This window comes from Lontra canadensis, unplaced genomic scaffold (assembly GCF_010015895.1).
Source record: "Lontra canadensis isolate GAN:19392208 unplaced genomic scaffold, GSC_riverotter_1.0 scaffold153, whole genome shotgun sequence".
Taxonomy (NCBI): Eukaryota; Metazoa; Chordata; class Mammalia; order Carnivora; family Mustelidae; genus Lontra; species Lontra canadensis.
The window spans coordinates 1,627,764-1,644,215 of NW_022631147.1; the positions used below are offsets into that span (position 1 = coordinate 1,627,764).

Sequence of the window (16,452 nt, forward strand, 5' to 3'; positions counted from 1 at the left end):
CTAAAGTGGAAGAGTCCCCTTGCTACAGTGGGGAGAGGAGACTACTGAATGAAAGTGTGGAGGACTTTAGAGCCCTCTGTGAGCTACCCCTCCCCAGCCCAACCCAGGGACCTGAGGGTCCTCACTGGATCCCCCTGCCTGAGACAGTCTCCTCCATCCGGGAGGGCTTTTGCTACCATCTCTTTCCCAGTATGTTGGCCCTGCCTTTCTGATCCACTGGGCCCTCTAGAGCCTTAGTGTCCTCTTTTTAAAAGCTCTAGGTCCAGCTAAGGAACTGCCGGACACAACTCCTGAAGAATTCCCCTGCCAAGCATCCACATCAGAACCCAGCCCTTAGGGATATGTAGACCACAAAGCAGTGGGTTTGACTTTACAGTCTCTAATTGAGAGAAACACACCAACTCTACAAGCCAAGAACAGCTCCTACAGCTCTTCCTGAATTTTCTACCCCTTCAAAAATTAGAGTCAGACACTTAATAAAATGTCTGCGTCAAGTTGAGGCAGAGGAAAGAGAAGAAATTTGTCTAACCTCTGTTCCCTTAAATAAATAATATTTTGTGAACATCTTGTACCCTAATAAGCATATTGCTTTCTTTCAGGAAATACTAGGAACCAAATCTGGTTTGGATTTGGGAATGTTGTTTGACAAACTTGCAAACTACTCTTCATTTTCTAAGATTTCAGTGATAACAGACTTCAGTGGAAAGAACATTTCTCTGCAGAGAGAGAAGCCCATTTCCCCCATCCTGGCAATTCTGCCTGGGGTTCAAGGCATCACCAGCTAACACACGACACTAGCAAACTGCCAAGCTGAGCTGAAAAAAATCACAGGGCTGAGAAAGGCTTTAGATGTCAGAGTTGTCAAACTTCTTTTAGCTACAGAACCCGTTTGTTCAAGAAAAGCCTTATTCAGAGAGCCACGAAAGCCACTCTATTCTAGCCACTTATCTCTGGCCTTGCTGCCCAAGAAGTCCCTGAGCAGTTCCAAGGAGCCCAGTTTGGAAATTCTTCATCTAGACCAACCCCCTCCTTGCTGGGCCCTGACTGGATTTGATTTTCTGCCAAGCTAAGCCCCCAGCTGCAGCACCCCCTGTTTCCAGATCCAGTTCCCTGGGCGTGAGTCATTTCAGGAGTTCAAGCCTATTCTTCAAGAACGAAGTTGCTCTGGCCCCGAGTGCAGGTCAGGTGTGGGGCCCGAGTTCTGAAACATGTGCTTCCCCCGTGACCCCCTGGCCACAGCCCAGCACACACTCTGCTGACAGTGAATTGGGAGTCATCTCTAGTACAAAAGACAGAAATTGCCCCATGTGTCCTTTCCCCTATTTGTCTTGGTTACTGCAAGAGCCCAAGATTCCAGGCTTCCATGCCCACATAGTTCTTTGTGTCCTGTGTCCCCTCTCCCTTGTCATCCCTCTGAAACCTTCCCACTGTGCCTTCTGCTCCTTGCAGGCCGCTGCCCATTCAGGGGTCAGCAGACATTTTCTGTAAGGGGCCAGATACTCGTTTTCAGCTCACAAGCTGTGCAGTTTGTCTCGATGATTCAACCCTAGCAAGAAAATGGCAATCAACAGCAGCAGTATGGGGATGATGGGTGTTGCTGAACTCCGGCAAAACTCCATTTCCAGAGCAAGTGGTCCAAGTGCTGCCCTAGACCCGCGGCTCTGTGTCTGTCCACTCACTTAGCTTCCTGGCTCCCCCAAGGGGCCTGCTCCATCACAGTCTCTCCCAAATGCCATGTTCCACAGCCAGAGGTCAGGAGAAGGTCCCTACGCTTCTCTTATTTCTGCTTTCAGATTGGTGGCCCTTCCTTCCTAGCCACCTCTGGTTCTGATGTGTGTGATCAGACACTTTCACACCAACTTCACCCTATAGGATCTCCTCTAGTCCTCTGGGGACTCCTCATTCCTTGAAGACAGGAGCTCTTGGCTCACTCCCAACTCTCTCCAACCTTGCTACTCCTGCTGCCCCCTCCAGTACCTTCTTGGTTCATTGATATCTTCTCCCCACCAAGGATCCTGACTCTATCCTGTCTCAGCTGTCCACTCCCAGGGTTATAGCCAATATCCTTGCCATAACGAACAGCTGTGCCCTACCCCGTAATCTCAAATGAAACACCCTGCTCTGGAAACACCACAAGCCATCTTTCCAGCTTACTCCCTCTAGCACTTTGACTCTGACAGTCCATTCATCCTGTCCCATTTTCTCTGTTCCTCTGCCCATTGTGTCCAGTCTTCCTTTTAACCAGCTTAGATGCCCAGCCCCATCACAATCTCTCACTTGCCTGTACAGTCAACTTCCCACTTTCCCTCTTCACTGACCTTACTCATTTGGAAAAACACCAACCCCAATCAAATCCAATTAGATGGAGATCAATCTGGTACCTGAACTTGTGCCACTGAAAGGGGTAGAGAAACACGCAAAGCTGAGCTCATGGGTTGCACTTGACACCTGTGACCACCAACTTCAAACAGGTCCTTGATGATACCTGGCAACCCTACTCCATTCACTCCTCCAATTTCTTTGGTGAGTCTTTAAAGGGGGAGGCCTTTAAACTTCCAATACCTGCTCCCTTTTCCCATTTTCAGCCAATGATCTTGCTACCTGTTTCCCTGAGAAAACACAGGTAATCAAGGAGAATATCAGTACCCCTATGATGCACCTTTCCCCTTGAACCATGAGAAACCATCCCTTCCCCCTTCTAGGGCCAATACCCCTCAGGGTGCAGGAGATCCCTGCACCCCCTGCAGGATAGCAATCCTTCTGTGATTGTTCTCTCACTTTTGCATGGTCCAATTGTCTATTTCTGTTACATAACTCCCATCACATATAAAAATGCTGCTATATTTCTCATTTAAAAACAAACACAACTCTCTGAATTCCACACCCTCTTCTGGCAACCATCTTTTTTCTTCTACTAACTTTTACAGCAAAATTCCTCAGAAGGCTTGTCTATACCAGCCACGTGGCCACTCAGTACAGAACATGTGGCTAATCTGAATTGAAACATGACGTCCATGTAACATACAGAGCAGATTTCGAAGATTTAGCACAAAAGGAGTGACAAACATCTCGGGAAAAATTCTTTGTATTTATTAGAGTTGAAATGATAACATTCGGGTTATGTTGTATTAAATAAAATATATTATCATGGTTAATTTCGCCAGTTCTTACTTTTTTAATGGTGTTGCTAGAAAGTTTAAATTACATATATGCTCATATTTATGGCTTGCATCCTATTTCTGTTAGACAGAGCTATCTCAGACTTTTTTTTCCTATCCTCTCTTGAACCCATATCTGTTAGGCATTTGGCCCCATCGCTTCTCCAAAACAGATATTTTCAAAGTCTCAGGAGTTTGCATGCTGTTGAAGCCAGTGGTTAGTTTCCCATCCTTGTATCTGCAGCATGAAACCAATTTCCAGGAGATCATCTGTTTGTACCTAGGCAAAATCAAAGGGGAATAATTAGGAGGAAGGAGGTGTGTGGGGACGAGAGAGGATGTGATTCCCGGCCACATGACGGCAGAAGCTAGGAAACCATGGAGTGGGAGAGAGGGCACTGCAAGAGGACTGAGACACAACAGCAAGCCTTAGCAAATTTACACTTCTGTCCAGGCTGCCCAGGTTATACAAAGCCAGTTGTGTTCGTGCACAGCTTCGCCTATCACCTCTCAGACCTCTGTGGGCAATGGTGATGCCCTTTGGCAGGGCGGTACCCACACTGAGGGGACGTCATCTTATGATGGGCACAGTCCATCCCATGTACACACCTTGGCTCTGGTTCCCGGGCTGGGGATGTTTGCAAACTTTGCTATCCGAAGCTGCCTTCAGAGAATTCAGGGTCTGACAGTTCCATCTCCCCTTCCTTTCTTCTAGGCTTTTTAGTGCAATTTTAGAACAAGCAACCAAAGCCGACGGGGCAAATGCTCTGGGAGGGAAAGGAGCTGGATTTGACGTGAAGGCACTGAGGGCATTCCGCGTGCTGCGCCCGTTGCGCCTGGTGTCTGGAGTCCCAAGTAAGTAAAGCCATTCTTCCGGGTCGCAGTGGTATCTTGTCACCCCCCTCTGCTGTCTGAGTTGCCAGGAGCCCTTTGCAAGGAAAACTGATTCCATATAAAAGGAGGTATCTTTTCTTAAATGAATTCCTTTGCTATAAATAAATAAACAAATAAATAAATAAAAGATTATACATCCTTAAAAAAAAGAACTTAACTCTGATGTGAGCCCATGAAACCACACTGTGGTCCCAGCTCCTGTAAACACCTGGAAAACATCCACGGCGGCCAAACAACCAAATGAAGACAGTCTACCCAGAGAAAGAAATCCTTTGGCCAGCTGAGCCATCCCCCCCAGGCCCTGGGCTGGGAATTTATTAAGCACGTTTGCACCGAGGAGCCAGGTGAGCAGAGAAGGCTAATCCCTAGGGCTCAAGCTCCAGGTATTTTAGCCAATGAGATTATCTCTACTTTCTGTATTTTTCCAAAGAACAATCAGAAAAGCATCAATCGTTGTTCAAAAAGTTCTATTTGCCATTTCTCTCAACCCTCTCCTTCTTTCATGTCAAATGGGACATTTCCGGCTTCAGAAACCCTATTTATGGACAGGCTGCCTGCCTTTGTGAGAACTGGTTTTGCCCAAGGGTGGAGGGTGTTCAGCTCTCTGAATCAGGCCAGAGGACATTGAAGAGATATTATCTTTCCAGATACCAGTCTGGTGGACAGCCCCTCTTCTCCCTCTTCCTCCAGAAGCCTGCTCCACTGTGGATGAGCCCCGGACACTGAATACTGCAACTTCAGGCACCCCGCATCACCTTCAACAAAGCTCAGCCCCAGTTGCTCTTAGGGGTTAAGTCAGCTTTCAGAGAGCTCCTCATTCCACTCCTCCTTGATTGATTGGCACGATCTGAGCATAATTCTGGCCTGGTGTGCTGAGATTTTTCCTTCTCAAGTCAGCTCCATCAGATCTGGCCCATAAGTCAAAGTAGAGATAGTCCCTATGACTGGGCTGAAACCAGATGAATTTGGAAATGGGAGCAGGGCACAGGAAAACAAAGAGGTCCTCTGAACACTGAGCCTTTACCATAGAAATGTGAAGGATCTTATATTAAACTATTCGATTCTTTCCATACACGCACAGAATGGTGGGCAGATCTTCCCAAAGTAACCTAACTAACTAGCAGCAGAACAGGACTAGAACCAGGTCTCCAGACTTCCAAACCAACTTTCTTTCCTACTATGCAATACAACCTCTTGTAAAGGATTAACTAGTATAAACCTCTTGTCTTAGACTTCTACATATATATCCCATCTCTTCAATTATATTATAAGCCCCTGGAAACCCAGAACTTTGCCTTATATTGGCTTTGTTCCTGCACCATGCCTACAATGGTCTCTGCACAAGGTAAGGGAATTTATTAGATAAATGAAGGCAAGAATTAGAATGTTTTCTTTGCAATGGGGCCACCTGGGAGAAGTTTGTGGTCTTTCTTAAGCTCAAAAGTGAATGCAGAGCTAAGCCTCACACACACGTTTGGAACAGATTCTTTCTACTTGGCCTTAAACCTTTTAGGACGTCTAGAAATAGAAACAGTATACAGTTGACCCTTGAAAAATGTGGGGATTAGGTGTGCTGACCCCCACCTTGCACAGTTGAAAATTAACATATAATTTTTGATTCCTCCAAAACTTCTCTACTAATAACCTACTGTTGACCAGAAGTCTTACCAATAACATACACAGTCAGTTAACACATATTTTACATGTGTTATAATATACTATATTCTTAAAATAAAGTAAGCTAGGGAAAAGAAAATGTTATTAAGAAAATCATACAGTGGGGCACCTGGGTGGCTCATTCGGTAAAGTGTCTACCTCTGGCTCAGGTCATGATCCCAAGGTCTTGGAATGAAACCCCGGAGTCAGGCTCCCTGCTCAGTGGGGAGCCTATTCCTCCCTCTCCATCCACCCCTCCCAACACTGCTTGTTGTGCTTTCTCCTGTGCACTCTCTCTCAAATAAATAAATAAATAAATAATTTTTAAAAAGAAAATCGTATGGTGAGAAAAAAATACATTTATAGTACTGTTCTATATTTATCAAAAAAAAAAAAAAGTCTGTCTGTAAGTGGACCTACACAGTACAACTCATATTGTTCAAGGGTCAACTGAATACGAAGGCCAAGATCCAATTTCCCTTTTGTCAAGCCTAAATTCTTGATTTCTTGATCAGCTTTCTTGATTAAATTCTTGATTGAATTCTAAATTTCTTGATCAATCATCCATAACTCAATAGACCAAAATCAAGGAATGAGAAGGAAGGTGAGAATAACTTTGAACATGACTTTAAGGAGCTTAATATGATGACAATGATGCAGCCAATGTCTCAGTGATAGGAGCTATGAACTTCTCCAAACTTCCCACCAAACTACAGGGGACATGATGAATCTTACCCTCTTATGTGTGTGCTTATTAGGAGTGCACACTTTCAGAGCATTGTTCTGTGTATGAGAACATACCATAAAGAACAAATACAGTCTTTTCACCTGAGGAATCTGACAATCTAATAAGAGTGTATCAGTCAGCTTTTGCTGTAGGAACAAACAATCCCAAATTCTCAGTGACTTAAAATCCAAAACCTTTATACTTGGTCATGTCACATGATGATGTTGGCCAGCCCCCTCTTTTCTGGGCTCAGCTGGGCTCTGGACTTCTATGTGGGATCTCATTCCAGAACCCAAGTTGAAGAAGCATCCAGCAGGTAGGCCATGTTGTTCTCATGGCAGGGTACAGATGTTCAAAAAAGGGACAAAAGAACACAAGCATAATTTAGGCCTTTGCTCAGAATGGCTTATATCATGGCTCAAGGATAAGGGGACACAAAAGTATACTGTACCTGTGAGAAGCAAGGGTGAACAAACAGTGCAGTCTAACACAGAGACTGAGGGGTTTGGTATTGCAGAAATATCTACAGTAATTACTCTAGTACAGAAATTCTTAATTAGAGATGCATTGGTTGAGAGTCACTCATGCTTCAGTGCTTTGAAAAGGAGAATCAGATTAGATACAGTAGCCAGGTTCCACTGTAGAAACTTCGTAAAGAAAGTGTCCTATCGCCATATGCATTTTGTTAATGGTAGAACTGTAGAGTAAGAGATATCATACCTTGGAATTCTCTCAAGAAGATGAGGACATGATACATACAGTAACTCAAAGATAAGGACCTACTATTACCTGTCATGCAGTCCAAGAAAGTAGCTTCATCATGGAAGATGATCACACTGAGATGGTTTTGCTGGTGTCCACAGCCTTGCAGGTGGCTTCATGCTTATGCATAAGGCTAACAACTGTATCTTGTGTTCCCCAGGTTGCCAACAGAATAGCTCTTTTTGGAGCTTAAAGGAAGGGCTAATCCAGCCTGTCACCCTTTCTCCTGGAAAATTGTCTGTGCAACTTTTAAATAATAAAAGTGAACAAGTGCCTCATGCTAGTTTGGTTGATATCATTCAGGAAGATGTCAACAATCTCTCCTACCACTCCAAACCTAGACGAAGTCCATTTCATAGATCTTTTAGTTGTCTTCTTTCATATTTCAGCAGAACTCGAAAGAGTTGCCTCTATCTGTTGCCTTCAATTCTTGTCTTCTCATTCTCTCTCAAATCCTCATCAGTCAGGCTTTCTCCCCTACTACTGCAGTAAAACATCTCTTCTCAAGACCGCCAGTGATTTCCACATTACCAGACCCAGTGGTTAGTTCCCTGGTGCCATTGTATTTGATCTATCTGTAGGATTGGATGCAGCTGATCATCCCTTGTCTTTGAACCACCATCACCACTTAGCTACCAGGACACTGTTCTTTCTTCATTGGCTTTTCCTTATCAGAATCACTTGCTGATTTTCCCTCACGTTCTCATCCTTTTAGCATTGCAGAGCTGCAGGTTCAGTCCTCAGACCTCTTCTCTATCTCAGGGATACTTAGTTTCTGAGTATCTGGCATTAAATATCTTGAGCCTTCTGGCATTAAATATCTCTTATATGTCTTCTAATAACTATGAACTCTATCTACCAGCTCAGACCTCTGTTCTAAGCTCCAAACTTGTATACCTCCTTGCTTATTCCAGTACTTTCATTTGATGTCTAAGCATCTCAAACTTACCACATCCATAACAGAACTTCCAGTCTTCCAAAGCCTTTCCTGTCTTGGTCAATGTCAACCTCATCCTTCCAGTTACACAGGCCAAAAATCTTGGACTTATTGCTTTCTCTCACCCTTTGTAGGCAGTCCCTCAGTAAATTCTCTCAGGCATACCTTCAAGAAACTCCCTCCTTCTTACCACCTCCAGCACCAGCCAGTTCTCACCTTGATCATCACCAACACCTCTCACCTTGATCGTTATAGTAGCTTCCTAACTGGATTCTCTGTTTCCATGCTTACCTTTTGCCACAGCTTATTCTCAACACAGTAGCCAATGTGGTCTTTTTGAAATACAAATCCTCGTAAAATACACATCACAGCTGTGCCCAGAGCCCTCCAAGTTACCCTCACTCACTGATGAGCGACAGAGTCCCACAGGGCCCTACATGGTCTCACGCTCTCCTCTCTGAAATCATCTCCCTCTCCCCTTCCCTTCTGTCTGTCCCATCTTGCCAGCCTCTGTGACCTCCTTGTCATGCTTCCAACACCCCAAACCCACTACCAACATGGAGCCTTCACGCTTGCTGCTTCTTGTGTCCACAATGCCCTTTCCCCACTCTCTGCTGGGCTGGCCTGCTCACCTGGTCATTCTCCACAGAAGTGTCATCTTACCAGAGAGTCCTGCTCTCCCCATCTGTTAAGATACTTGATGCTTAGAGACTTTTCATAGGACAGGCTTTCCCTATGGTCTGAGTTTTTGTAAGATTGGCTCTTTCTCAGTTAAAAGCGTCATTTCTGGAATCACACAGAATTAGAAAACAGCTATTAAACAAGAGTTTGCTTCCTAATTGAGAAGTGAGAAGAGGCATAAAACCCTTTCTTTCTATTGTTTCTTGGTCAGATTAGAACTGTTTCTTGAAAACAAATCAACACCAACCAGCCAACAAGTATCTGTTGATTGGATATGAGATAAAAGGTGCCAGGAGAGACAAGACAAAGTGGTTTTGAGCAAGAGCTCTTGAATCAGACTGCCTGGCTTCTGCACTGACTCACTCTGTGACGTTGAAGAAGTTACTAAGACTTTCTGTGCCTTAGCTTCCTTCTCAGTAAAATGGAAATAACAGTAGAACCTATTTCATATGGTGTTAGAAAAACTAAAGGAATTAATGCATACAAAGCCCTTATATAGCATCTTGCTTATAGTAGGTGCTCAGTTAAATGGTAGCAGTTACATCACAGTATACCCCATCACATGATATTACGTGAGGCATGTAAAATGCAAGTGCATGACAAAATCACTATCAAGACAAAACAGATATACTTTATTTTTTTAAGATTTTATTTATTGATTTTAGAGAGACAGGGAGAGCATGAGCAGGAAGGAGCAGAGGAAAGGGGGATAGAATCTGAAGTAGACTCTTGAGCGCAAAGCTCAATTCCATGACCCTGAGATCGTGACCTGAGCCAAAACCGAGAGCTGGATGCTTAACCAACTGAGCTTCCCAGACACTCCAAAACAGATACACTTGAAATAGTAAAGAACATTTAAGAGTTAAATAGCTACATGAGACCAAAAACTACTAGAGAGGCATTATATGTGGGAAAATGAAGTAGATCCAAGGGGTGGGTTTCCCGGGGACTATGGCAGTCCAGAAAAGCTTTATGAGGAGACAGTATTTGAAACGAGCCTTAAGTTTCTGGTAGAAGATGTAGGGATGGAGATGAAAGGCCATTCGAGGTGAAAACCTCATTCTTTTGGGTCATAGCCCAGACCAGTACGCAGGTCTCTGCATGGACCAGTCTACCACCGAAGAAGATGCAGTGAGAACCCAGTGATGCAGGTCGGCACAGAGCAAACGGCAGTGGGTCCGGGTGCCAGGACAGGAAGGTGGTTTTCTAAATAGACTCAGTTCTTTCCTCTCCACTGGAAGCATTCAAAAGACTGCAGTGCAGAGAGACAGCAAAATGCCTGGGGAATCTCCTCCAAGAGTATCAGAACGGATGGCAGATCTTAGACTCCAGGGAGGTTCGGTGACCCACCCTGGACAGAGCTAACTGGTGGCAAAGCTGGGGTCAGAAGCAGACCAGCAAGCTCCCCTCTCCCACTCTGGCCAGCCTCCCTCCCGGAGGCCAGGTCCAGGGCAAGCCACTCTCTGAGCACTCCACCAGAGACCTCACACTACGCAACACCTACCACACTGCTTTTAGTGCTATTGAGAGAGTGCATTCTTGACCCAAAACTTCCTGCTTCAAAAGTTAAAAACTCACTGGAGTGCCCAAGTACCCAGGTGAACCACACTCATCCCATAATGCAGTTTTTTCCCCCAAAATGACTTCTCCCCCCTCCTGGGGATTAGTAACTGTGAAATTGGCCACACTGAATAGCAAACATTGCCAGTTAATCAGACCCATTGGGGGCATATTAGAGCTGCTAAAAACAACTTTCTGGAGTGTTTTTACACTTTGATGCTTCAAAAGAAGTTATGCTGTCCTACCTAGAATTTGCTCTTCGGTAAGGTGGGCCACAGCGCATTTGCAGTCACTGTTACTGCTCCCAGGACAGGGTTCCCAGGGGGGTGCTTGCACTGCTAGGGAGGACGAGGGCTCAGGTACCAGAGATAGTCCCAGCAGCAGCTCCCTCTCTGTATTTAAGGACACTTCACCATTCCAGATTGGATGCGGGAAAGCCTGTCTAGAGCTGATATTTGCAAATCCGAAATTTACAGATTTTGAAACCTGCGTCCCAGAGAAGACCCATTAGTCAGAGCAGAGGCTTGCATGCACATTGTCCTCTCCCCACCCCCTGCTCTTTCCTCTGCCCATGTCACCAACTTCCCAGACCTCCTTTTCTTCTGGTTGATGTGGCAATCCCATAATGTGCCAGCATGCTGCAGGTGAGGCAGGAGAGCTCAAGCCTGAAGTGGACGGAAGACTCAGACTCCAGCCCTGCTGTCCCACCCACCTAGCTCAGGGACTTTGGGCAGGTCGGTTTGTTCTGGATCTCTGTTCTATCTGTGACTTGTAGGGCCTGACCTACCTAGCCTCTGCGTCTCTTTCCCCCTTCCACATGCTCTTCCACTCTGAACCAGCGGGCGGCCCTTGCCAGTAGCAGGCCTCTTGTTTCTCCACTCTCTGCTTTCTCTTCCCTTTCATTTTCTTGGACTTGACCCTCTTCTCCCCCTCACTTTCTAATTTGCTTTCTCTGCCTTTTCATCCCTTTTGTCCCAAGGGGATCTTAAATCCCTAAAGGGATCTAAAACCAAAATGAGGGACCTTAAACCACTTACAAGGCTGCTTGATACAAGGACAGGAGCATGTGCCTAAGTCCATCCCTCTCTCTCCTTCTCCCTAGGAGGGACCAGAAGCTGCCCATCCCACTGCCCATCCCATGCAGAAGTCCTGTCTGCAGCATCTTCTAGGTCCCTCCTCTGCCACTTTCTTTTACTAAAACAGGAAACCTTGTTCTCTGCATTCGTCTCATGGTGCCATTCCTGAGGAACATCTGAGTGGGAAAGGACTTTAGATATCTGACCCAACCAAGTTTCCATTTTACAGATGAGAACACTGCAACCAGAAATCTTAAATGACCTTCTCAAGGTCACACAGCTCCCTGGTGGCAGGCAGACAGACTCAATTCCTACACCACCTGTAAGAAGACTGATGGACGTCATGATGGGATGTTCCGGTTTTGTACAGTCTTTGGGGTTCCCAGAGCTCCCTCGCACACATTGGTTCACAGACACCCCAAGAGGGGAGCCTGAGGGAATGTCAGTGCTCCCTCCCACTTTCCCGCTCCAGGCAGCCTGCCGGCTTTCGTTCGCCAACACAGAGTGGACCCTAGGGAGGACAGCTATAAACAGCACGTCCTCTTAACTTTCCAGACAGGTTGGCTGGCCTGCTTTGCTCTGAGGAGTCTGATGTCAGCTCCCTGGTGTTGGCATTCCTTGCATACCAGAAACAGAACAGAATTTAGAACAGGGTCCCGCCCCAGTCCCCCAAAACCTGTCATGTTCAAGGCAGATAGGAGTTGACGCCCACCCTCTCCCATGTCACCCAGCATGATTCTACTACTTCACCCCCCGCTCTGATTTGGGAGCTCTTGACCCCTCCCTTCCGGATGCCCCAGAAGAGGAGGTCAGGGGCACAGTTACAATGGCATCTCTGCGGCCAACCTCTCTGTTCCCGGCTTCACATTGCTTCAGTTTCTCTATCTACAAAGTGAGATTAGTGATGAATGTTCCATGGATGAGATTGAGGTTTTACCTCTCAAGCCCCAGGAGCTTCTAGCAACAGAAGCCACCTCTTTAAGAGAGACGTTATGGATTGCAATGAGCCATGGCATCAGGTAGTAAGGAAAAGAAGACGACCCAAATGCAGCAAAACAAGTTATTTTAAACAATGAGCATATTTCAAAAGTTCCAGGCCCTGTTGCCATGATGTTTCACTGAAAGATTATTGAATATCAATAATAGGATCTGACTAAACCAGGAATATCTCTATTATTTGGTGTTGTACATACACTAGCTTAAAAAATAATAATGACAAAGAATGCATCCAATCACACAATAACTTCTCATATTTACTAAAGGAGAACACAGACATTCCCCAATGATGAAAATGTCCCTTTTTGATTTAAGAACAAAATGTAGGTGGTGATAAATGGTAGGGTTACCACCAACTAAAAGCAATATTCAGCATCAGTGCAAGGCTTTCAGACAGACTGCAAGGGATTTATTGGCTGATTAATTAGCCCGGTGGTCCAGGAAGGCAAGGACATTATCCCTAATTTATAAATAGGCAAATACAGTCCCAAGCGCTTCTCCCAGAATAATGAACAGAGATGGGTTCAGACTATTTTCCAAGTCAGGAATACTTCCGGTAGGACACAGGTCGCTGTGGTTTGGAGGAGGGCACATTTCCCATCAGGGTGCTCCATATGGCTTTCAAGACTGAGGACAATTAATAGTTAGGATGTTGGTTTATTTATGTTTCGATGGCTGGTGAACCTCCTTGGTTTCAGAGGCCGATGAGAAATGATACCATTGCCACTTTGGGACTTGGAGAAAGTGGGAGGCACTCTGGGTCTGCAGGTGAAGAAACCAGGGATCTAAGTCTGGCCATTGAGGTGACCTTATTGTTTAATCTCTGACCTTCAGTTTCCTCATCTGGAAAATGAAAGGACTAAACTGTATTAACCCCAAAATTCTTCTGAGCTGTATCATCCTGTACTTCGGTGGCAGAGAACAGAAGTAACCTGAGAATTTCTTTTTTTAATCACTAATTCTACATGTAGTCATCGACAGGGCAGGACCTTTGGCAAATCCCTTCTATCTTTCAGCTCCCAGCACATTAGCAATCAGGCCAAAGGTGGGAGAAGTAAGTGAACACTATGTATTTATTTATTTATTTATAAATATTTTATTTATTTATTTGACAGAGAGAGAGCACAAGCAGCCAAAGCAGCAGGCAGAGGGAGAAGAAGCAGGCTCCCTCCTGAGCAGAGAGCCTGACATGGGGCTCAGTGCCAGGACCCTGGGATCGTGACCTGAGCCAAGAGCAGATGCTTAACTGACTGAGCCACCCAGGTGTCCTAGTCAATAATATTTATTAAACACTGATCATGTGCCCAGGATTATGGCAGGTGGCAGCTCATAGAAGAAGAGAGAGCTTCTTAAACTCAGGAAGCTCCATGATTGATTCTGTTTTGTGCCTGGCCCTTTCCTGGAGATCCCTAAACATGAAATAACAGCCAGCAGCAAGATGCCTGTAACCTAATTTAAAATAATGATAATAATAAAGGCCACTTAGGCTTATAAGTGGCCCATGCTTTACAAGTGCTGGAAGAAAAAAATGAGGGGTTAGAAAATGAAGATACAGTGGGGTCAGTGTCCCATGAAATGATGGATATACAGAGCATGAACCCCAGGTACCTGTTATTCTTGGTTTGTTCCCTGCTGCTGATCCGTGACAATTAGTAGGTGAGGACATAGACAGTGGAGTTCTACTACCTGAGTTCAAATTCCCAGAGCCACCACTTATTAGCTATATGCCTGTGTTTCCTAATCTATAAAATGGGGGTTAAAACTACATTTACTGGGGCACCTGGGTGGCTCAGTGGGTTAAAGCCTCTGCCTTCAGCTCAGGTCATGATCCCAGGGTCCTGGGATCGAGCCCCACGTCGGGCTCTCTGCTCAGCGTGGAGCCTGCTTTCCCCTCTCTCTCTGCCTGCCTCTCTGCCTACTTGTGATCTCTGTCTGTCAAATAAGTAAATAAAATTTAAAAATAAAACTGCATTTACTTCATGGAGTTCTTATAAAGATTAAATAAATAAATGCTCATAAAGCATTTAGAAATGTGCTCCACAAATAAGAAGCGTTCAGCGAATATTAGCTATTCGTATCCTGTGGGTTCAACTCTTTACCTACGTCAGGCTCCAAGTTGGACTAGTTAGAGGAAGGGGAACTTCTACAGTTGATTTTTAAAAATTAGCTTTAATGAAGTATAATTTACATTCAGTAAAATTCATACATCTGAATTGTGTATCATCACAAATGTAATAACCTAACAATAGGATAATTTGATTTACCCAACCTCCCATCCTCAGTGATTGTTATATGTCTCTTTTTACTTATACATATATTTAAACCCCATCTTACAGTGTTTATGTATATATATATTTTTTGCTTTAAGCAGTCAGTTATCTTTTAAGTAAATCATGATTTACAGATCCTAGTTTCCTTCTGGTTTCATTTCCCCTCATCCTGAAGGACATCCCCTAGGATTTATATAACACAGATCTGTTGCTCAGATCAGAGATCAGAATTCTCTCTGCTTTTGTTTATCTGAAAATGTCTTTATGCCATCCTCTTTTTGAGGAATATTTTAGCTGGATATATAATCCTGTTTGACACTTTTCTTTTTTCTCTCAGATCTATAAAGATGCTATTCCATATTTTCCAGCCTCCATTGTCTCTGATGAAAAGTCATTGATACCTTATCATTGGTTCCCCTGTACATGTTTCTTTTTTTATCTGCTTTCTAGATGTCTTTGGCTTTTAGCAGTTAACTACAATGTCTCTTGTGGTTTTAATTATATTTTTCCTACTTGGAGTTCGCTGAACTTTTCAGATTCATTCATATTGAAGGCTTTCATCAAGTTTGGGGAATTCGAGGCCATTATTTCTTCAAATATCTATGTTTTTTTCCTCCAATCTCATGCTTCCGTTTCTGAGACTACAATTTATACTTATGTTAAGTGATTTTATATTATCTCATTGGTCCCTGAGGCTTTGTTCAGTTTTCTTCAGGTGTTTTATTTTTTGTCTGTTTCATAGATTAAATAATTTCTATTGATTATTCTTCCAATTAACTCACTTTTTCCTCTGCTGTCTTCATCTTCATCAAATGTATTCAATAAATTTTTCATTTCAGTTACTCTTTATAGGATCTCCATTTGATTTCTTCCTATGTTTTCATTTTATCTGTGAAATTCCCTATCTGTTCTCTCTTTAAACCCATATACTTATTTAATTCTTTTAATATGCTTTTCTTTCTTTAAATATTTTCTTTTTAAATTTTTTTTTAAAATTTTTCAGTGTTCCAAGATTCATTGTTTATGCACCACACCCAGTGCTCCATGAATATGTGCCCTCCTTAATACCCACCAGGCTCTTTAAAGTATTAGCCTTCCTTTAGGGTAGGTTACTTATTCCAGGTGTACTTTCTAGTGTCTCAGTTAGTTTCCAAGGGTGCTAATAAAATATTAACTAGACATCTCCACTATGGCAGACCCAGAATGTCATCCTACAGACACTGCTCTTTCCTTAGCACTGCTTAACCTGTAGTATTATTTTCTGCTTTGCCCTGTAACAGCTGTTATTTGATAGCCCTCGGTGGTCTCACTATGTACAGGCATGACCCAACACTAAGCCAGGGACACACAGGCAACCCCTACACAAACTTCTAGAGCTACTTATCTACCCAGCTGCTTCCTCTCTGATGTCACACCAGAACCACTACAGCAGCCCAAATTCTGATCTGATCTCTGCCTTCTCAAATCAGTGGGGTTGCTGTGGTCTGTCTGCTTGGACTGTAGCTCTTGGTGCTACAGTGAGGAAATTGTTGCCAGTCACAGAATTGTGGTGTTTACCTTATGATTTTCAATTCTCTCAGGGATTATAGCCTTGTGCTGCTTTATGTCCACTTTCTGAAAATAATTACCTCATATTTTTGCCCAGTTTTTTAATGTTTATGGTAGAAGGGCTCATCTGCTACTAGTTTCTCCAAAATAGCTAATAATGGAAGTGTACTTGATTTTAAAATCTCAA

General features: G+C 44.0%; 1 protein-coding gene across 45 annotated transcripts in view; it reads left to right on the forward strand.

The window, feature by feature from the left end:
• Positions 1-16,452, forward strand: part of CACNA1C (calcium voltage-gated channel subunit alpha1 C) — a 708,196-nt gene that overhangs the window by 470,762 nt on the left and 220,982 nt on the right. For all 45 annotated transcript variants that reach the window (XM_032844463.1, XM_032844462.1, XM_032844471.1 and 42 more), the window contains exon 5: positions 3,874-4,013. In XM_032844463.1, the coding sequence (XP_032700354.1) occupies positions 3,874-4,013 (140 nt within the window). The remainder of the gene's footprint in view (positions 1-3,873; positions 4,014-16,452) is intronic.